The 22,958-nt window shown below is 51.6% G+C and overlaps 1 protein-coding gene across 1 annotated transcript in view; it reads right to left on the reverse strand.

Annotated features, from left to right (window-relative positions):
- CSPG5 (chondroitin sulfate proteoglycan 5) overlaps positions 1-22,453 on the reverse strand; it is a 26,691-nt gene extending 4,238 nt beyond the window's left edge. Inside the window, exons 1-4 of the mRNA XM_083406866.1 lie at positions 22,331-22,453; positions 18,308-19,838; positions 10,119-10,307; positions 1,426-1,579 (exon numbers count right to left, since the gene is read on the reverse strand). Coding sequence (XP_083262992.1) covers positions 1,426-1,579; positions 10,119-10,307; positions 18,308-19,838; positions 22,331-22,397 — 1,941 coding nt within the window. The 5' untranslated portion in view covers positions 22,398-22,453. The remainder of the gene's footprint in view (positions 1-1,425; positions 1,580-10,118; positions 10,308-18,307; positions 19,839-22,330) is intronic.
- Positions 22,454-22,958: the final 505 nt, after the last annotated feature.

Here is a 22,958-nt window from a genome sequence, read left to right on the forward strand (position 1 = left end):
GCCAGCATGACTGAGCTGCTTTTGGCAAACCAGAGCAGTGCACGGAAACGCCGTTTGCCTTCCCGCCGGAGTGATACCTATTTATCTACTTGCACTTTGACGTGCTTTCGAACTGCTAGATGGGCAGGAGCAGGGACCGAGCAACGGGAGCTCACCCCGTCGCGGGGATTCGAACCGCCAACCTTCTGATCGGCAAGTCCTAGGCTCTGTGGTTTAACCCACAGCGCCACCCGCGTCCTTAAAAAGATATATTCTGCAGAAAACGATCAGTTGGGTTGCAGCGACTCCCTATGAGGGGAAAGGTTGCATTTTCAGCTTGGAAGCGGAAAGGCAAGCATAACGGAGGATGTGGCAGAAGTTTATACAGCGTGCAGAGAGAAGGAAGAATTCCCCCCCCCCCCGTCCCTCTTGCATATTGGAAGAACTCGTGGGCATTCAAGGAAGCTGAATGTTGGAAAGGGCAGAATTTTCACATGCAGTGCAACATTAAACTAGGGAACTCCCTTCTGCAGGAAGCAGCGACTCCCACCAACCTGAAAGAGGACTGGATAAATCCACAGAAAAAGGATGGCAGAGATGCTTTCGAACACATCCAGCTGCCTGGATTCACAAGTGAGGAGTGTGCAAGTATCGAACTCAGGTCCCGGCCGCTGGGATAACTGGCCACTTCTTAGGAACTTACGGGGTTCCTGTCATGGTGTTTCCTGGAGGAACCTACAGGTGAAACTCGAAAAACTTGAATCTCAGTGAAAAGTTCCTTGATTTCCACAATTCAACTTGAACGGTGAAACTGATATATGAGATAGACTCGTGACATGCAAAGCAAGATATGCCAAGCCTTGATTTGTTATCGTTGCGATAACGCACAGTTTATGAAAACCCCAAATTAACCATCTCAGAAATTAGAATATTAAAGGAAATCAGCAAAAGAAGGATTGCAAGATTTGGACCTCTGAGAAGTAGAAGCAGATCTCGCTTTGCATGTCATGAGTCGATCTCATATATTAGTTTCACCTTTTAAGCTGAATTACGGAAATCAAGGAACTTTTCCACGATATTCTAATTTTTCGAGTTTCACCTGTACTGAGCCACTAGCTCTTCTGACATCCGTATGGAACTTCCTGCTCCAGGGGCAGTCTATCACGATTCTTAGGTTCTGTGGGGCATTTTGACCCTGGGAAAACAGGGTGCCAGAATAGGTGGGCCTCTGGTCGAAGCCAGCGGGGCTGTTTTGGAGTTATCTCTGGTTGGGGGCAGCCAGACCCCCCCCCCCGACTTCGCTATTCCACCAGTGCAGGCACCGGCAATTTCTCTCGCTGGTGATGGTCTGAGCGTGCTCTGGGGCAGGCAGTGGGGCGGGAGACGAGGGTGGGGGGGCAGAAGGCATGCAGCAAGGGTGGGGGAGACGTGAAGAAGACGAGTTACCTGACAGATAATGTTATCATAGTAAGCCAATGCACGAGCATGAGGGGAGAGGTTGGAGGGGGTGTCACAAAATTTCCTTACATTTGGGTGCGAGCCCTCCGCAATTGTGGACAGCGAGAAGTTGTCGTTGTGGAGCTCAGAGGGGGTGCGGTATCTGCCGGCGGCGGGGAGGAGAAGAGGGGAAACAAACAAGAAGCAGAGAGAGGAAAGAGAGGAGAGAATCCAGAGGTCAGAAAGAGTCATCGCAGATTTGGAAGGGAACCCAAAGGTCATCTAGGCCAACCCCCCATCCCGCGATGTAGGACTCTCAAAAAAGGCAGGACACAACGCGATAGTCGAGCTGGCAACAAACCATAGCAATCTTTCCAGGGAACTTTGAGCGTCTGCTAAGCTGTTCAAACACGGTTACGGCTCCCAGTACGTTTCCGAGCAGAATTCAAAGTGTTGGTGCTGACCTTTAAAGCCCTAAACGGCCTGGATCCAGTATACCTGAAGGAGCATCTCCACCCCCATTGTTCTGCCCAGACACTGAGGTCCAGCGCCGAGGGCCTTCTGGCAGTTCCCTCCCTGTGAGAAGTGAGGTTACAGGGGACCAGGCAGAGGGCCTTCTCGGTGGTGGCGCCCACCCTGTGCAACACCCTCCCAGCAGATGTCAAGGAAATGAACAGCTATTTTTCTTTTAAAAGACAACTGAAGGCGGCCCAGTTTAGGGAAGTTTTTAATGTCTGATGCTGTATTGTTTTTAATATTCAGTTGGAAGCCGTGGCTAGGGAAACCCAGCCAGATGGGCAGGGTATAAATAATAAATTATTATAGTAATTATTATACGTGGAAGTGAATGGCATAGAGTTGCACAAACAGAGGACAGCTCTTGCAACCACTCTCTCTTCTGCACACCCAGCTGTACTCCCCTACCCCCCCCCCAAAGCCTTTTCCTAAAATGAAGCAATCTAGCCATTCGTTCCACAACTTTTTCCAAGGGAAAAACCAGAGGTCACCCACACTCACTTTGCAGAGCAATGGTTCACCACCAGAACAGGTGAAGCGCTGGGAAGAGGTTGCCTCTGAGCAGCTGCAGAGTGCCTTTCATGCAGCAATCTCTGGCCAAATTTGCACTTGCGGAGGAGAACCTCCCAGGAGGAAAGTTTCCTGCCTAAAACTCCTGACTGATTTTTGCTTAAAACTGATTTTTGCCTCATTTTTGTTTTAAACGATTAACATTCGCGGAATCCACAGAGTCAGAAGGGACCGACAATGTTGCGGCATCCCTGTGACCATCCATGTTTTTATTTTTCTTATTGTGGAGCTGGAGCAATATTAATTATGACATATTGCTCATCATTTATTATGACAATAATGCGGGGGGCAGAATAATGAATTTATTGATTGCCGATTCGTTTTTAAAAAATCACAACAACAATTAAAACAAATCAAAACAATTAAAAAACAATTTTAAAAATTGCAACAAAAAGACATAAAGTTGTGTAGTAGAAAATATACAGGGGAAAAGTTTGACCTTTTCCTGTTATGCGAAGATCGTAAGACCCAGATGGTCGCCAGATTCTGTGTACAGATCTGTAGGCGCAGACCATCCCCCGACCCAAATGAGTTCATTAAGAAAATCCCCAAACTCGGTTCCATGGGCGACTCTGGGTCATCTCTCTGCGGTGGTTTATCTGAAAATGTCTATACGCTAATCGCATTTATAAATTTTAAATTTATTGTTGTACATGGTTTTAATTGTTTGTTTTCCTTCTGTGACTGTACCCTCAAGTGTGTTTTATAAGCTGGTATCCGACCGGAATAAATTATCTAAGCTAAGCTATACAGGAAAGTGAGAAACAGATGCCAGTTAACAACTGTGGGAAGCTCAAGGGCCACATTCTCTCCCATATAACCTTCTGGGGGCCACATTCCAATGGTGGAGCAAAAGTGCTGCTGTTCCTGCATTTCAGGGGGGGTTGGACTAGATGCCCCCCCAGGGTCCCTTTGCAATTCGACCGTTTTACGATTCCACGGCTTCATTCGCAAGGGGGGGCGCAGTGCGCTTGGTGCCAGGAAGGCGCGACCCGCCACGTTTTTGCGCCACGCTGCGTATCTCCCCAAAGGGAATTGAGTTGCTTCTCACCAACGCTGCCCCCCCCCCCGCTCGCAGATGACCTCTGCCCCCCCCCAAGATGCCGATGGAGGGAATCTTTCCCTTCGAAGACGCCCCCCCCCACCATACAAAGCCACCCCCCTCCCCACCCGACGGACAATACGGCCATCTGCTGTTGCCAAGCTAAGAGCCCACATGCAGAGCGCCAGCTGCTCAGCGCCCCCCCCCCACAAAGCTCTTTAAGGGAGCTGGAGGGAAGAAAGGGGGGGCATTGTGGCTGCGCACTCAGGCGGTTTTGTTTTGTTTTTTTAAAGGGGGGGGGAACCAAGCTCATTTGCAAAAGAAAAAGTGGAGCATAGGAATGCAAGGCGCTCCCATGACCTCTGGCAGAAAAGGGGCACTCGGGAAGAGGGGGGGGCAGTTCCCAGGCTCCGTCCTCCCCCCCCCCCACCAATGTGTTGTTGCTAAGAAGCCAGGGACCCATCTCTGCACATATTAAGCACTGGAGACCCCCGCCCTGAGCGGGAACCAGCTGAATCACACAACACAGAAACCCAGCGTGGATGTCAAGGCCCTAGAGAGAAGGGGTGAATAGCTGTCAAGTTTTCCCTTTTCTCGCGAGGAATCCTATTCGGAATAAGGGAATTTCCCTTTTAAAAAAGGGAAGCGTTGACAGCTATGAAGGGGCGTCCCGTTCCAGAGCAATGTCTAGGCAACACAATGACCGTAAACATACGTAATAAACAATCTTTACAGAATTCCTTCAAATCACAAAAAGTTCAGAATGAAATATTCAGTCTCAAAGTCTCTGGAAATCTTTAAATGAAGCGAGGTGCCAGACTTTGTACGGTGGAAGACAAGCTGTGAAGCTTTGTGTATTCAACAAATATAATGTCCAACACTGAACAGTGATTCCGGATATTGCCTACTGTTTTGTAGAATTCTTCGTCAGCGTGGTGGGGGGATATAGAATTGCTTCATAAACCCACCTTATCTCGAATGAATGTATGTAAATGAAAATATCAAATGCTGCGACTACATTATTACATGAACACTGTTCCACAGCATTTGATATTTTCATTTATATACATTCATTCAAAATCTTTCCTTCATTGTTAAATACACAAAGCTTGTCTTCCACCGTACAAAGTACAGAGACTTTGAGATTAAAGATGATTTGAAAAGAACTTTTTATGATTTGAAGGAATTCTATAAAGATTCTATAAACTTCCCCAAACAGGATTGCCTTCAGATGTCTTTTAAAGAGAAGATAGCTGCTTATTTCCTTCACATCAGCTGGGAGGGCGTTCCACAGGGTGGGCGCCACTACCAAGAAGGCCCTCTGTCTGCTTCCCTGTAACCTCACTTCTCGCAATGAGGGAACCGCCAGAAGGCCCTCGGCGCTGGACCTCCGTGTCTGGGCTGAACGATGGGGGTGGAGATGCTCCTTCAGGTATACTGGGCCATTTAGGGCTTTAAAGGTCAGCACCAACACTTTGAATTGTGCTCAGAAACATACTGGGAGCCAATGTAGGTCTTTCAAGACCAGTGTTATGTGGTCTCAGCGGCCACTCCCAGTCCCCAGTCTAGCTGCCACATTCTGGATTAATTGCAGTTTCCGGGTCACCTTCAAAGGTAGCCCCACATAGAGCGCATTGCAGTAGTCCAAGTCCATTGAATTGGGTCCACAATGGCTAGAAACCGGCTTCTAAAGCAAGATTCACGCAGAGGTGACCTCAAAATGTTGCATTTTTGCACGGAAGACATTGCACCGTGGGTTTTTGGTCCTCCTACAAAATCGCAGCGTGCAAACGGCCTCGCTGCTAAGTAGCTAAGCGGAACCTCCATATCCAGGAAGAGTCTATCTCTGGTTGCCAGGCGCTGAGCACAAAGCGTAGGGGGCCAGCCTCCCTCAAGTGGGAGGCAACTCCATAGCCACTGCTACAGAAAGCGCATTGGGTCTGAAAGACTTGGGTGCCTGCAGCTTGGGTGGCGATTATTAGATTCTGCCACGACAGGAGCTTTGAAAAATGGCTCATCGCAGCCAGAAGTGAGAGGTCAGCTGGGATTCTCAGAGAGAGGGAGAGAGAGGGGGCCTGTTTTTTGTTTGATGCAAACCCACTCTATCATTTTGCACCTTCCCAACAGGATACCACCGGGAGACTTTTGTTTCCCGGCGCCTGGGATGCAGTCATTCCCAGCGGCAATAACCACAAATGGCGTTGCCTTGGCGAAAAACGGCAATGCCCATGACATGCAAAAAAGCGACGTATTTTGGAGTTGTTCTGCTGAAGATGTAAGGGAAAAGCTCAAAGTGCTTTCAGTGCCCAGAAGCTGCTGGCAACTACCTTTGCTCTCTCCCTCCCACGGCCCCCACCCCCACAGGTCTTGCCAGACAGTGCAAAGCACTCCTTGGTAATTACTGATGGCACTTTTGCAAAACAGCAATTAACCGCTCATTAGGGAGCTGGCCTGCTCAGACCCAGGAGGGGAAAAAGAGGAGAGCCAGGAGCTGGGATACAAAGCCGTAACCTTAGCCGAGAAGCAGCAGCGCAGGAGCTCTCCCTCCTTCCCATCCTCCAGATGCTAAGTGGGGTTATGCAGGGTGAGCTGGCCTGCGCTGGCAGCCCCAAGCGACCGGCAGGCAGCAGAGCTTCCAGCCTTCAGGTTTAGCTCAATGTTGAGCATGAAGAAGAAGAACAGAGACCTGGGACAGGCTACAACTCGCGGGCATCCAATGAGGCCGAGGGCTGGAAGATTTCCTTAAGGTCCATGAATAATCATAGTTTAGAGGTCCCGGGCCCTAAGGAAGTCAGACTATCCTCCACCAGGGCCAGGGCCTTCTCAGTGGTGGCTCCGACCTGGTGGAATGCTCTGTCCCATGAGACCAGGGCCCTGCAGGATTTAACTTCCTTCTGCAGGGCCTGTAAGACAGAGCTATTCCGCCTGGCTTTCAATTTGAACTTAGCCTGATCTTTTATTCCCCTTCCTTCCCTCCCCCTCCCCTTTTATGAAGATTCCCCTCTCTGGGATCCCACAGCTAATTCTCCCCTGGTCTCCTCATTGGCCCAAATAGGACTAATTTAGCCAGCTAGCCCTGGGGATCATCTAATGTTTATTGGATGGATTTCCCCCCTAAATTGATTTTTGAATTTGTTGTAATTCACGTTTTATACTGTATTTTATGCTGTTTTTGTTGCATCAATTAAGTGTTTTAAATTGGTTGTTAGCCGCCCTGAGCCCGGTTTGCTGAACCAGGAAGGGCGGGGATAAATAATAATAATTCAGGGTGGATGGAAGGAAGTTCTGCTGCACGCAAGCCCACGGTTAACCTATGGAACTCGCTGCCACAGGAGGCAGGGATGGCCACCTAACCTAGATGGCTTAAAAAGAGGATTGGGCAAATTCGCGGTGGAGGAAAAGGCTATTGGCAATGGAGGCTGGGCTCTGCTTCCACGTTCGGAGGCAGAAATGCTTCTGAATTCGACTTGCTGGAAACCACAGGAGGGGAGGGGGCTCTTGGGTTCGGGACTGGCTGGACGCAGAGGAGGGAGGGGAGGCACCAGCTGGAGAACCCCCAAGGGAAGAAGACTCAGAGTCAGGGGATTGGTGGTGGGACAACGATGAGTGGTCACAAGGGGAGGACTGGGAAGAGGAGGTGTTGGAATCTGAAGAGGCGACAGGGCTTAGTGAGCGGGAAGAGTCTGTGGCAGAGAGCAGTTCAGACTCAGAGGCAGAAGCTGAAGCAAGAGAGGAGGGAGGCCAAGAGGCAGAGATGGATCTGGCTGGGGAAGAGTCATGGGTGTCTCTCCCGCCGCCTGCGGCGCCAGCTTGTAGGTTTATGTTCTGACAGTTCCCTCACCTGCAGGCAGAAGCAGTCCAGCCCAGAAAGGATTCTGCCCCACAACTGCATGAAGTGCGTAGCCCAGCAAAGTACCACCCCCTGGAGGACAATGGGATTCCCTGGGGGATTCCCTAAGAGGCAAGGGGGCAAGAGCTGGCTGCGGAAAGTGGGGATTGAAGACTCTTGATAACTTCTCTGCAGTGGCTCCCCGTCTGTGGGATGCTCTCCCCAGGGAAGTTCGACTGACCCCTTCATTATACACCTTTAGGTGCCAGGCAAAAACATTCCTTTTTAACCAGGCCTTTGGTTGACCTGATCAACATCCCATACCCTTTTAAAATGTGGCTCTTTTGTGTGTGTGGAGGGGGTGTATAATTGAGTTATAGGGATGCAGGTGGCGCTGTGGGTTAAACCAGAGTCTAGGACTTGCCGATCAGAAGGTCGGTGGTTCAAATCCCCGCAACAGGGTGAGCTCCCGTTGCTCAGTCCCAGCTCCTGCCAACCTAGCAGTTTGAAAGCATGTCAAAGTGCAAGTAGATAAACAGGTACCACTCCGGCGGGAAGGTAAACGGCGTTTCCGTGCGCTGCTCTGGTTTGCCAGAAGCGGCTTAGTCATGCTGGCCACATGACCCGGAAGCTGTATGCCGGCTCCCTTGGCCAGTAAAGCGAGATGAGTGCCGCAACCCCAGAGTCGGCCATGACTGGACCTAATGGTCAGGGGTCCCTTTACCTTTACTTTATAATTGGGTTATTGCTTTTATTTTAATTTTATATACTGTGATCCTTTTATGGGAACCACCTTGAGACCTCTGGGTATAGGGCGGTATATAAATCCAAGAAATAATAATAATAATAATAATAATAATAATAAACAAGACATTGGGAAACTGGACTCGCTGCATCAAGCCCATCCGTCACACTGGGAATTTACGGAGCAGTGAAGACGTTACTAATGTGGCATCTAGTACTCTTGCTAGAGGACTTTGAGAAGCTGGCATCACGGATCAGGTTCACCAGGCTTGGCGGAGTAATTAAACTAAATAGTTTTAATTGGGTTTTCAGTGAATGCGCAATTAATGGCTGCTGTTTCGAATTTTATCTATGTCGTCTTATCTTCCTTAGTGGGTCATGCAAACTGCTATTCTGATAAATTCTTTTTTATATATAAGGGGGGGGGCAGTTATGAAAAATGCCGCTGTGTGCATTTTTCAGAATGTTGTCCCCCTCCCCTTCCACTCTGTTTCACCTCTTTCTCTGATGTCACCCAGGAAATTTACAGCCCTGAGGAAGAGGCGAACTGACAGGCACTCCATCCCGGGCGCACACAACAACACTTGGCGTTTCTCCCAGCCGGAAAACTCCCGCCCCGTAAATCACAGGATGGGGACGGGAGCAGGAATCCCGCAAAGCCTGCCATTGAGGGCAGGATCAGGCCAAAGGGGGTGCACCCAGTCCAGTATTCTGTCCTCACTGTGGCCAACCACATGGGAAACCTGCAAGCTGCATCTGAGCGCAAGAGCAACTGGAATCCAGATAATAATAATAATAATAATAATAATAATAATTTATTATTTATACCCTGCCCAACTGGCTGAGTCTCCCCAGCCACTCTGGGCGGCTTCCAATCAAGTGTTAAAAACAATACAGCATTAAATATTAAAAACTTCCCTAAACAGGGCTGCCTTCAGATGTCTTTTAAAAAGAAGATAGCTGCTTATTTCCTTCACATCTGAAGGGAGGGCATTCCACAGGGAGGGTGCCACCACCGAGAAGGCCCTCTGTCTGGTTCCCTGTAACCTCACTTCTCGCAGGGAGGGAACTGCCGGAAGGCCCTCAGCGCTGGATCTCAGTGTCCGGGCTGGATGATGGGGGTGGAGACGCTCCTTCAGGTATACAGGACCGAGGTTGTTTAGGGCTTTAAATTGCTGTCTTTAACCACAGATGCAGAGCATAACTATCCTGGCTAGGAGCCCTCAATAGCCCTCCCTCCGTGATGAGAAACATGTGTTGCTCCGCCCACTTTTGCCCCAGGCCCCGCCCACTGCTAGCATGCGGCCCTTGCGAGGTGGTCCAGAGATGAGTGTGGCCCTCAGGACAAAAAAGCCAAAACACACACACATCCGGCACCTCTGCAATAAAAGCACGAAGACGAAACCTTTTCCAGGAGCGTCCGTCTCCCTACTCTTCCTTGCCAGTCAGCGATCACACCATTTAAAGATGGAGTTAGCTCTTCATTAGCAAAAACCCAACTTGGCTGAGTGTGCGGCTGAGCAAAGGAGCTCATTCCCAGGAGCCTTCCTCCGTGAAAATCAGTTGCCGAGTCCCAACCTCCTCTCCGGGGATTCCCCAAGCGATCTGAGACTGCGCCTGCATGAGGCCAAACTCTCCTCCGCCCTGTTCATGCCTCCCTTGGTTCTGGGAGGCAAGCAGGGAGGGGCGCTTGTTGCAGCAGGAGGAAGAGACACCAATGACTCTTCCCCAGCCAGACCCATCTCTGCCTCTTGGCCTACCTCTTCTCCTGCCTCAGCCTCCAATTCTGGACTTCTCTCTGCCACAGACTCTCCCCGCTCACTAAACCCTGTCGCCTTTTCAGATTCTGACACCTCCTCTCCCTCTTCCATCACCCTTCCCAGGGCTCTGCGCCTTCTTCCCAAGCTGCTTCCTCCCCCTATTCCTCTGCGTCCAACCCGCCCATGACATCGACACCCACCCACCCAAAAACCTGCCCAGCCCAGCCCCGCCGCCACTCACTTGGTCTTGCGCAATTTGCTGTTTTCGGTTTTGAGCAGGTAGAGTTTCTTGGCGAAGAAGACGGTCATCATGAAGAGAAGGAGGACCACCAGGGCGGCCGAGCCCACGGCGATGCACATCACCTGGAAGTCGGTGATGATGGACTCGCAGCGGATGCCTTTGTGCCAGATGTAGTCCTGGGTGTTGCACCTGCGAGGCAAGACGGAAAGCGAGGTATGCTCAGCAAAGGGGGAGCCTGGGAAAGGCATCAATCCCAATAATAATAATAATAATAATAATAATATCTGGACTGTCTGGCCAGAGTGGTGCATGCTCTGGTTATCTCCCGCTTGGACTACTGCAATGCGCTCTATGTGGGGCTACCTTTGAAGGTGACCCGGAAACTACAACTAATCCAGAATGCGGCAGCTAGACTGGTAACTGGGAGCGGCCGCCGGGACCATATAACACCAGTCTTGAAAGACCTACACTGGCTCCCAGTACGTTTCCGAACACAATTCAAAGTGTTAGTGCTGACCTTTAAAGCCCTAAACGGCCTCGGTCCAGTAGACCTGAAGGAGCGTCTCCACCCCCATCGTTCTACCTGTATACTGAGGTCCAGTTCCAAGGGCCTTCTGGTGGTTCCCTCACTGAGAGAAGCCAAGTTACAGTGAATCAGGCAGAGGGCCTTCTCGGTAGTGGCCCCCACCCTGTGGAACACCCTCCCACCAGATGTCAAAGAGAACAACAACTACCAGACTTTTAGAAGACATCTGAAGGCAGCCCTGTTTAGGGAAGCTTTTAATGTTTGATGCATTACTGTATTTTAATATTTTGCTGGAAGCCGCCCAGAGTGGCTGGGGAAGCCCAGCCAGATGGGCGGGGTATAAATAAATTGTTGTTGTTGTTTTCTTATACCCTGCCTGTCTGACTGGGCTACCCCAGCCACTCTGGATGTCTTCCAACAAAAATGCAATTTAAAAAAGAAGGAAAACCCAAACATTTAAAAGCTTCCCGAAGCAGGGCTGTGTTCAGATGCCTACGAAATTTTTTATAGTTGTTTAATTCTTTAACACTTGCCAGGAGGGCATTCCACAGGGCAGGCCTCCCCTGGTCTCCCGCACTGGCTCTTGACCACCACCCCAGCTCAACTCCAGTGAAGATGCCAACCCACAAAGGCCAAAAGTGGAACTTCCGGGTTAGGGGCAGGATACCTTAGGAAAAGATAACCACATGTCACCAGCTTGTCTGTTTCCCTGTGACATCCCTCGTCAGAGAAGGCGCCGAGCTGCAAATTTCAAGTAGCAAATTTCAAGTGCTCAGAGCACTTCTTGTTAAAGGGATAATGATTCAGAAAACCCTACGACGGTCCTGCAAGGTAGATCATTGTCTCTGCAAAGCAGATGTCAGCCAGGAGAAGGGGCTTGAGGACGAAAGGGACAGATTCGTGACTCTTCGATAAATGCGGGGATTTACTCCCCTGAAAGGCCCATTATAATAATAATAATTTATTACTTGTACCCCGCCCATCTGGCTGGGTTTCCCCAGCCACTCTGGGCGGCTTCCACAAAGACCAAAAATACATTAAGATGTCACACATTAAAACTTCCCCAAACAGGGCTGCCTTCAGATGTCTTCTGAATGTCAGGTAGTTGTTTATTTCCTTGACATCTGATGGGAGGGCGTTCCACAGGGCGGGCGCCACCACCGAGAAGGCCCTCTGCCTGGTTCCCTGTAACTTGGCTTCTCGCAGTGAGGGGAACTGCCAGAAGGCCCTTAGAGCTGGACCTCAGTGTCCGGGCAGAACGATGGGGGTGGAGACGCTCCTTCAGGTATACTGGACTGAGGCCGTTTAGGGCTTTAAAGGTCAGCACCAACACTTTGAATTGTGCTCGGAAACGTCCCGGGAGCCAATGTAGGTTTTTCAAGACCAGCGTTATGTGGTCTCGGCGGCCGCCCCCAGTCTAGCTGCCGCATTCTGGATTAGTTGGTGCCAACACTGGGTTCGAAAGCTACGCCTAGTTCAGCTTAGCGGCACAAACAGGTCACCAATTTGGGGCTAGGCTCAGTATGCAAACCAGCCCCACATTGTAGCAGCAACCTATTTGCTTGTTTCGTCAAATTCATACGCCGCTCAAATGTAAAAATAAAACCCTCAAAAGAGGTTGGCAAAAAGGATAGAACCATAAGAAAACTACAGTCATACCTCGGGTTACAGACGCTTCAGGTTGTGTTTTTTCGAGTTACGGACGTGCCGAAACCCAGAAGTACCGGAACGGGTTACTTCCCAGTTTCGGCGGTTGCACATGCGCAGAAGCGTCAAATCACGCTTTGCACATGTGCAGAAGTGCTAAATCGCAACCTGCACGTGTGCAGACGCGCTGCTGCAGGTTGCGAATGCTGCAGGTTGCGAACGTGCCTCCCACACAGATCACGTTCACAACCCGAGCGTCCATTGTACTAGGTAAAATTAGGAATGGTTATTTCAGACGTCAAAAAGTTAAAATTACAATGAAGGCTTGCACCAGCTTTCTCCAGTGTCTGCTTATAGTGTTTCTGGCTGCTGTTGCACCCGCTTTCTAAACCTCTGAGTGGACTGAATGTTTTTATCAGGCGCAGAAGAATCCACAGCGCAGGTGCTCGCTTAATATCAACAGGCAGGGAGTTCCACAGTCTAAAGTGCTCTTACAAATATCGAATGGGACTTATTCGGCGCCTGCTAGTTCCACCAATCGAAGCCAGTTCATTTAGGGTGAGGCAATCTTGCGGGTAAACTGGTCCCAAATTGTTCAGGGGATTAATTACTGATAGTAGGCATCCTGAGCCTTGCCCAGTGGCAGGTATCTGAGCAGAGGTGGGATAGGCTGGCAAGGCCTCACTCCTGTCAGCAATCGGACTGCAGCATTCTGCGCTAACGGCAGCTCTGGATCGAGAGAACGGGAAGCCCCAAAGTACAGCGCCTTGCGCAATAATGTTAGCGTGGCCTCAGCTGCTGCACCACACAGAGGTCCCCGGCTTCCCCCAAGCCGGTGTCGTTTTGGACTACAACTCCCATCATGCATCTGATGGGAGTTTGAATCCAAAACACGGGGGGGGGGGGGAAGCACCAGGTTGGGGAACGCTTTGCTAGGCTATCGTGCGTGGTGGATAAAAATCAATGATTTAAAAATAAATATGATTTTTTAAAAATTTAAATCGGAATTTATTTTTAAACGTAAATCGGATTTTCAAAATAAAATGCTTTTGGAGGAAAATTCTTTCTAAAGATTTGTTTTCTATTTAAGTTACATCGTAGTCCAAAGGCTATTCATCAGGAAATGAGGATTTGTTTTAAGTTTTTCACGTGTGCTAAAACTCAGTCTGAGTTAAAAAAAAATATCGTTTAACCACATCAGTTAGCAAATGTGGATACATATGCTATAATGTTATTGTTTTAGTTAAATAAATGGTTTAAATTGTTATCAAGGAAATGATTATTTTTCTTCTGTAAAGTACAGCAGAAAAATTGTCCAAATATAAACAGCTATTAAACCTCACACTAATTTCATAATTATCTGTGTATTTCTAATAGTATAACCAAATCAGTAATTTTTGATATAAGTGTAAAAACTATTCTGAAAAATTATTATTCCAGAAATGAAACCTTCATCTGGCTGTAAATATTAAGATTATACCAGCAAGAATGAGTCCGTCTGTAAAAAAAAAGAGATTTAAATCAAGTCTTACTGACCAGTGATTTAAATCGTGATTTGATTTAAATCAAATCCACCCTGCTGCCATGTGTGTGTCCAGGCCTCTTAATGGAAAGAAATGAGGGCAGGGAGAGAGCCTTGGCCCCCCAGATGTTGCAAAACTACAACTCCCATCAGCCCCCACACCCAATGGATGATGGGATTTGTAGTTCTGCAACACCCAGAGGGCTGAAACCTGCCCACCACTGACTTCTTTATTTCTCATGCTTCACACTCCCAGTATGGCTAATGATAATTTTACAAAATGCAGTGCAGAAACAAAGTTTAAAAAAACACACCCCACTATGCAGAATAAAACACTATCATGCAATTCATGAAGATTTTGCATCCAAGGCTTGCTGGGAAAAAGGATTAAGCTGGAAATGCTCATCCCACCAGCCCAGAAGGACCAAGAAAAACACATGGAACCTGCAGGGGTGTGTTTCAGCCTTAGCAACCTGCAACTCTAGCATTGCTGGGGTTGGACTAGATGACCCCCCTTAGTCCCTCCAAAACCAGACAATTGTACGGCTTTATGAACGCACAGCACACGCCACACCGAAATCCCTTCTCCTGCCTAGAGGTACAGGTCCGGAACACCAAAGTCAATGAGCAGCGAGGCAGGATCCGAACTCGCCTCCCATTTGTGCTTGCAGATGACACCAAACTGGGAGGGGTGGCTAACACCCCAGAGGACAGGATCACACTTCAAAACGACCTTGACAGATTAGAGAACTGGGCCAAAACAAACAAGATGAACTTTAACAGGGAGAAATGTAAAGTATTGCACTTGGGCAAAAAAAATGAGAGGCACAAATACAAGATGGGTGACACCTGGCTTGAGAGCAGTACATGTGAAAAGGATCTAGGAGTCTTGGTTGACCACAAACTTGACATGAGCCAACAGTGTGATGCGGCAGCTAAAAAAGCCAATGCAATTCTGGGCTGCATCAATAGGAGTATAGCATCTAGATCAAGGGAAGTAATAGTGCCACTATATTCTGCTCTGGTCAGACCTCACCTGGAGTACTGTGTCCAGTTCTGGGCACCACAGTTCAAGAAGGACACTGACAAACTGGAACGTGCCCAGAGGAGGGCAACCAAAATGGTCAAAGGCCTGGAAACGATGCCTTATGAGGAACGGCTAAGGGAGCTGGGCATGTTTAGCCTGGAGAAGAGGAGGTTAAGGGGTGATATGATAGCCATGTTCAAATATATAAAAGGATGTCACCTAGAGGAGGGAGAAAGGTTGTTTTCTGCTGCTCCAGAGAAGCGGACACGGAGCAATGGATCCAAACTACAAGAAAGAAGATTCCACCTAAACATTAGGAAGAACTTCCTGACAGTAAGAGCTGTTTGACAGTGGAATTTGCTGCCAAGGAGTGTGGTGGAGTCTCCTTCTTTGGAGGTCTTTAAGCAGAGGCTTGACAACCATATGTCAGGAGTGCTCTGATGGTGTTTCCTGCTTGGCAGGGGGTTGGACTCGATGGCCCTTGTGGTCTCTTCCAACTCTAGGATTCTATGATTCTATTCTATGATTCTAGGATTTTTGCTGGATCCGCAAAGGGGTGCATCTCCCGCAGAGGACCCCTACCCAAGCTCTGCTCTCGGCACACCCCGTGACTGGCACCCAGAATGCCATCTCTGGAAACAGCGCGCCTTCTTCCCGCCACTGCTGTCTGTCAGAGCTGATTAGTGACTCAGGGAGAGCGTCCCGTCAGCGTGGCTCTGACCTAATTCCGGCTCGGCTGAGCAGGCAGGGTGCTGTGGGGGCAGGGAGCACCCGGGAAATCCCTCCCCCTTCTCCGCTCAGCAGGCAGCAGCCGAGACGCCTTCAGGCTGCCTCTCGCAACCTTGGGTCGGGCAGAGGGCACGGGGCTGAGACAGCATCGGACCTACCTCCCAGGGTCGTCGTAAATGATGCACACCTTTCGGAGACCAAAGAGCATCGCCCTGCGCGCCCAGGGTTCGAATCCCGACTCGTTGTGTGACCTTGGGGGCTAGTCCCTGCCTCGCAGGGTTATTGTTGTGGGGCACTGAACGAGGAGGGAGGGGGGAAACCACAGATGGCACCGTGAGCTACCCAGAAAAAAAGGTGGAATGTAATAAATGTATAGGAAATTCGGGGGGGGGTGTGTGAAATGGAAAATAGGAGTCCGGGGGCAGGAAAACGGAATGGCATGGGCTATTTTTCAATAGCCCGTGGTTGATGGGAGAACTCCGCGCTGCAACACTTCGTTGCAGTTCTTGAAAGTACAGTGGTACCTCGGGTTAAGTACTTAATTCGTTCCGGAGGTCCGTTCTTAACCTGAAACTGTTCTTAACCTGAAGCACCACTTTAGCTAATGGGGACTCCTGCGGCCGCCGCGCCGCTGGAGCACGATTTCTGTTCTCATCCTGAAGCAAAGTTCTTAACCTGAGGTACTATTTCTGGGTGAGCGGAGTCTGTAACCTGAAGTATATGTAACCTGAAGCGTATGTAACTTGAGGTATCACTGTACAGTAGAACCTTGGCTTACGTACCTAACTACGGGTTGCAAAAGCGGCAAACCTGGAAGTATTTTCCCGGGTTTCGCCGCTCGTGCATGCGCAAAAGCGCTCTGTGCGCATATGCGCAGAAGAGGCACCTCTGGTTGTGGAAACCTCAGCATCCGACCGGAGCTCCGGATTGGATCCCGTCTGCAACCGGAGTACCACTGTACTGTCTGTGTCTGTCACCGATGGGCAAACTGCAGTCAGGATGATGGGCGGTGTAGTCCAATAATGTCTGGAGGGCCACAGGGGCCCCATTCCTGCTTCAGGTTGATGAGACAGTTCCCTCAAGCTCCATCACAGTCCAGTGTGACCCCAAACCCCACATTGCTGAATTGCGAGGGGTTGGAACAGATGACCTTGGGAGCACCCTTTCCACTCTATAATTCTCAGAAAAGTCAGGATATGGGGGTCAGCAAACAGGAGCGGATTCCCACTTGGGGGTGCCGGATGAGATTTCGCAGATTTAGCCCACATGCCAAGAGTGATGCGGCCCTTTTCTTCCACATTAAGTGGGTAACTGGCTCCCGGTGGAGTACAGGGTCAGATTTAAGGTGCTGATTTTGACCTTTAAAGCCCTTCACGGCCTAGGACCCTCGTACCTACGGGACCGCCTCTCCCGGTCTGCCCCACGGAGAGCCTCAAGGTCCATAAATAGCAACACCCTAGTGGTCCCAGGCCCTAAGGAAGTTAGATTGGCTTCAACCAGAGCCAGGGCCTTTTCAACTCTGGCCCCGGCCTGCTGGAACGCTCTGTCTCATGAGACCAGGGCCCTGCAGGATCTGATTTCTTTCCGCAGGGCCTGTAAGACAGAGTTGTTCCGCCTGGCCTTTGGCTTGGAGCCAATTTGATTCCCTCCCCCTCTTTCTTTTCTCCTTTCTCCTCCTGTGAAGAGGCTGCATTTTAGTGTTTTAAAGTTTCAATATTTTAATTGTTGTATTTTAATCTTGTTTTTAAGTTGTACTCATTCAACTTGCTTTTATTATTGCTTGCTAGCCGCCCTGAGCCCGGCCTTGGCGCGAGTTTTAATCTGTTTTTGGTCCATTGCTACTTTCAGTTATTGCGGCCGTTCTGGCGGTTCCCTCGCTGCGAGAAGCCAAGTTACAGGGAACCAGGCAGAGGGCCTTCTCGGTGGTGGCACCCGCCCTGTGGAACGCCCTCCCAGCAGATGTCAAAGAGAATATAACTACCCAACTTTTAGAAGACATCTGAAGGCAGCCCTGTTTAGGGAAGCTTTTAATGTTTAATAGGTTATTGTATTTTAGTGTTTTGTTGGAAGCCACCCAAAGTGGCTGGGGAAACCCAGCCAGACGGGCGAGGTATAAATAATAAATTATTATTATATTGTTATTATTATTTATGAATAATTTTATCACTTCATCTTTCTTGAGGGTTTTGCTTTCTGACAGCCAGGCAGCATACAAATCTGATGAAATAAATAAATAAAGCCCAAACTCCCTACAGTTAGAAAGCTAGCTCAACAGGGAGCGGTCTAGGTTTAAACCGTCACGCCTGATGTACTGGTCCTCTTACTTGAAGGCGAGCTTTGTGTGTTTTCATAAAGTAGAAGGAAGCCATGTTCAGTTAACAGCGCTCACGCATTTGAACTATGAACTGGTTCCATCCATTCTGACGAGCTCAGAATTCGAACCCCTCACCCTGTCACATGTGGAGACCAAGCTGAAACCAGTTTTGGGTGGAGGAGGAATCTATGCTCCAAAACCAAGCTGAGCGTGGCTCATCCCAGACCTTTTAAGGCTCCTACTCCCAGTGGAAGAAGACTCAAATTTCAGCAGCACCCAGGGTGTCGCTAAAATCCCCCCCTGCCTTTCATGTTCCCTTCCACGTCCCAGTTGTGGCGCCCCCTGCAGCGCGGCGGCCAGCATGGCCACAGCTGCCACTGCTACTCCCACCTCACCTGCCAGGGAAGCCCCGCCCACTTCTCACCTGCAGAAGGCCCCCAGGTTCTCCACCAGGTAGCACTGGCCCCCGTTGTGGCAGTAACTGGGGAAGGTGTCGCACAAGGATTTGCAGGAGTTGTTGTGCCGGACAAAACCACTACGGCATTCGGTGCCGTTCTCCACCACGCCCAACAGGCTGAGGTCCCGGCCAACTTCCGCCGGACGGGGTCTGGGGGTGGCCCTGCCGCCGCCCCCCGTGATGACAAAAGTCTGCAGAGGTGGGACGACGTAGCGGCGGCTGGTGGGCTCCGCTTCCTGGACGGCGGTGTGGATCTTGGGCGTAGCCGGCGTGGGGATCCGAAAGCCGTTCTCGTCCTCCAGATCCCTGGCCAGACCTCCTCCGCCATCTTCCTCCTCCTCCTCTTCCTCCGGCTCGTCCAGGTCTTCCTCATCCCCGTCGGTGTAGAAGGAAGTCGTGGGGTAGAAATCGGACTCGTCGAAGGGCGTGAAGTCATCGTAGAGGTCGTGCAGGGACCACGACATCCCTTTGTCGTCCACCGGTTTCCGCTTGGTGGAGTCCAGGCCGGCGCCGCCAAGCCTCTCCCCATCAAACAGGTCATAGTAATCGATGTCGATGATCTCGGAGGCCAAAGGGTCCTGCGACGGCTTCGGGGAGGCCTTGACCGGAGGCGTGACGGCCGTCCGCGGGGTCTCGGTGCCCGGCCAGCTCCGATCGGTGCGGCCTTGCGCGCCCTCAGCTGGCGAGCTGCTGGAAGACTCCACCCACAGCTCCAGAGGCTCCTCCTTCTGGGCGGAGTCTTGCTCTGGGACTGCCCTGTCCTCCTCGGGGGCCGGGACGTCGGCCCTCGTTGGAGATGCCAGCACCGCTACCCCAAACGTGTCGAGGAGGAGGTCCGTCTCGGCCGAACTGTGGCCCAGGCCTGCGGAAGAGCTGGCCTCTGGGGCAAACCTGGGGGTCGTGGTCCGTTCTGCCAACTCCCCTTGATCCGGGGAGGCCTTGGCGGGCTGGTCCCCACTGCCGGCTTCCTCTTGGCTTTCTGGGGCAGCGCGGGGGCTCCCCGCTGCCCCGTCAAGTAACTTCCAGGCCCCCTCCTGCCCCTGCGCCGGCTGGGCAAATCCGGTTCCGCCCGACAATGCTTCGAGGGGGCCCTTGCTGTCGCGTCCCCCCAAAAAAGGCTGGCTGAGAGTCCCTCCGGGGCAGCCCAAACAGAGGCCCGAGACATTTTTCTCCTCCTCCATCTCTCCAGAAAAGTACCTCACCGTGACGCTTGCCCCTGGGGGGCTGCCAGCAGCTGGGATGTCAGAAGCGACGGCGGCGTCTCCTCCATCGCCGCCTGGGAGAACGGCAGGTGGCTTGAGCTGAGATTCCTTCGCTCCCGCTGCCTGCGAGGCTTTGGGGGTAGAGGCGTTCCCTCCTCGCCAGGCGCTGGGTCTCGGTGGGGAGGGATTCTCCTTCCTCGGAGACGGCGCTCTGCTCACAGCGGCCCCCCTGCTTTGCCAGGGGGCTCCTCGGACGTCAGTGGCGTTGGGGGATCTTGCAGGTTGCTCAGCAGAGGCTGCAGGCAAGAAAGGAAGTGATTGTGAGTGGGGAAGAACGCAAGCAGTTGAGAGGCGGTCATTTCCGTGCGCACAGAGGCGTTGCTAAGCTCCCTCCCCAAAATAAGGACCCATAAAGAGCCCTGCAGGATCAGGCCCAGCCAGCATCCTGTCCTCATAATCTGATACATAGAACCACAGGAAAGTCAGAAGGGACCTCGTGTGTCATCTACTCCAATGCAGGAATCTTTTGCCCTCCGTGAGGCTCGAACCCACGGCCCTGAGGTTAAGAGTCTCATGCTCTGACAACTGAGCTATAAACTGCATCAGGGCACAACAGGGCAGTTGTCTCAATGCAAAGCCCGCAAGCAGGACCCGAGTGCAAGAGCATAGCCATTGTGGGCTGTTAGCCCTCGACGGCTCTCTTCTCCATGAATCTGCCCAGTCCTATCTCAAAGTCACCTAGTTTGGCCATCAATGCCTCTTGTGGAAGGGAGTTCCACAGATCAACTCAGCACTGCGTGAAGAAGGACTTTATTTTATCCGCCCTGAATCTTCCAACATTCAGCTTCTCTGCTTTTCCAAACCCCAGAACCTCCTACGGACAATTCCAGCGCACCAAATGGTACTTTCCGTATTATATATATATAATATGCGTATTCTTCCTTGCCGCGGTGTCAAAAATAGCAGCGGTCTCGGCTCGCGGCTCATTCCCACACATTCTGGCTGCCTGATTCAGCTTTTCTCCTTCCCCCTCTTTCCCAGTGTAGTAGAGCAGAATTAATCACTTGGAAGGTGGGGGGGGGGGGAGAGAAGAAGCTGGCTGGTTGTAGCGAGGAGAGGGGTGTAAATATGGGAAAATGTCTTTGGCGCTAACAGTCGCCTCGGGGTTTATTTACCAAATCGGTGGACCTCTCCCCGCAAGGAAGGAAGGAAGGCAGCCTGATCAACCTCCCATCCATCCATGGGCAGAGGGTGGGCTTCCTCTGACAAGACCCCCACCCACCCAGTGTTCTAGTTTTGGCTTCCCTGAGAAAGATCTCAGGGTTTTTTTCCGAGGCTTAAGACAAAAGCGAACAGAAAAAGGAGGGCGGAATGGAAGAGAAGCCAATGCAAAACAGAAATAAGTGGTTCCAGAGGTAGGAAACACCCCTCCTCAAACCAGGGGGGAAATAAATACAAGGAGGAGGGTGCCTGTTTGGTTTTTGAGCATCCAGCACTGGGGGTGTGACTGAAGAAGAGGACTGCAGGCAAAACCAGCTGGAGAGGAGGGATGGAGAGATCCCAAAAGGGTGGACATCACCTCCATGCCTACACACAGATGCACACACACCTCAAGTCAGCACCTGTCTGACTGGTCATCACCAGATCCTAGAACAGGTGGACCTCCTGGTCTGATCCTGCCAGGCAGCTGAGCGGTCTTGCAGGGGGGGGGAATCATTTTGCATTCCCCCCTCTGGAAGGAAGGTCTGACTGAGTCACTGGTTTTTGTGGCCTTCTGACCTGAAAATCCATAGATTTACGCATCTGAACCTGGCGGCAGCAGCAGGCAGGATAATTCTCACTCCCTTCCGAGCGTCTGGGGTTTATTTACGACAGGACACGGTCAGCGGGGGAATATACAGATAGATCTCTTCCACCATCAAGCAAGACCCGCATTTTAAAGGAAATAAATGGACTCTCTTTTTGCATTCATTCGATCTTCGACAGATTTCTTTCTTTCTTTTTTTTTTTTTGAGAGGGGGTGCAGCCAAGAAAGGCACAGGGGGTCTTCGATGTTGCACCACCACCCCTGACTCGCCCGCAACGGAATCACCAGGACGTGATCCGGTGCGATTCCGCATTTCGCTGCGATCTCCCGCCGCTGCCGCCGCCGCCCGCCCCTCCCCCTGCCCTCCAGCTCTCCATTTGCCACAGCCTCCTTTTTTTTGGAGGGGGGGGAATACGGACACACACACACCCCAAAATACATTTGCAGGGGAGGGGAAGCAGGGCGAGGAGTGTGGATTTTGTAACACGTGTCTTGCATTACAACTAACGCCGCCACCAAATCACTCAACAGACATCCCCGAAAGCATCCTACAAAATGAGGGGTGGGAGGGGGAGAGGAGAAAAAGGATGGGTGGGAATCATTTTTTGGGGGGGGAGGGAAGAGGGGTCTTCTCTTCCCACCACAATGTGGCCATTTTACACTCCCCAGCCCTAACCGTCCCCCACCCCACTTCTTGAAAAGGCTCCCCCAGTGTCCTTAACCATTGCCAAAACATAATAATAATGCGCCCTCCTTATTTTTTTGCGCGAGGGGAGTGGTCGGGGGGTGGGGGAAAAGAGACGAGACTGTCTGGGTTGGGGGGGCGGATCCCCCGTTGCAAATTCCACCCCCCACCCAAAAAGATACCCCCAAATATTTGCAATCCAGAAAATATCCAGGTAGAGGAAAAGGGTGGAATCTGGGGATGGGTGTGTGTTGGCGTCTCCTTCCCACCCCCCAATTCACCTCGCCCCCACCTACCCGCGAGGAGGCCCGCCAGCGCCATCAGGCCGGCGGCGGCGGCGAAGGCGAGCCCGGCGCGCCCCATGCTCCGTGCACCCTCGGCCGCGTCCCGCCCTCGGCAGGAGGCTCCGCGCGCTGCTCCGGCTGCCGCTCAGCGCCGGCGGACGCCCCGCCGCATGGCGCGCCCAGCCGCGCCCCCCGAGATCAGCGCCCAGACGCCGCCGCCGCCCAGCCGGCCCGAGGAGGAGGAGGATGCCGCCGCCGCCACCGCCGCTGCCCCATCGTCCCCCGGCCGCCGCCGCCGCCGCCTCCAGCCCCAGCTCCAGCGGCAGGAGCAGCAGCAGAAGCGCCGGCCCCGCCTCGCCGCGCGCAGCGCCAGGAGCCGCGGAGCGGGAGGAGGAGAGAAGGAGGAGGAGGCGCTTCTGCAAGGAGGATTACGGTGCCCGCGGGGGGGGGGGGAGAGACAGACACACACAGACTCACACGCACACACATGCACACGGACGCGGAGGCGCGCGCGCGCAACACCCCCCTGCCCAGTTGCAGCCGCTGCGCTCTTGCAGTTGCAGGACGCGCCGGGCGCTGCTGCAATGCATGCGCGCCCCTGGGCACGGTTTAGAGCTGGGGTGGGATGTAGGGAAAGGCA

The sequence above is a fragment of the Podarcis tiliguerta genome (assembly GCF_965153285.1).
Source record: "Podarcis tiliguerta genome assembly, chromosome: 12".
Lineage (NCBI taxonomy): Eukaryota > Metazoa > Chordata > Lepidosauria > Squamata > Lacertidae > Podarcis > Podarcis tiliguerta.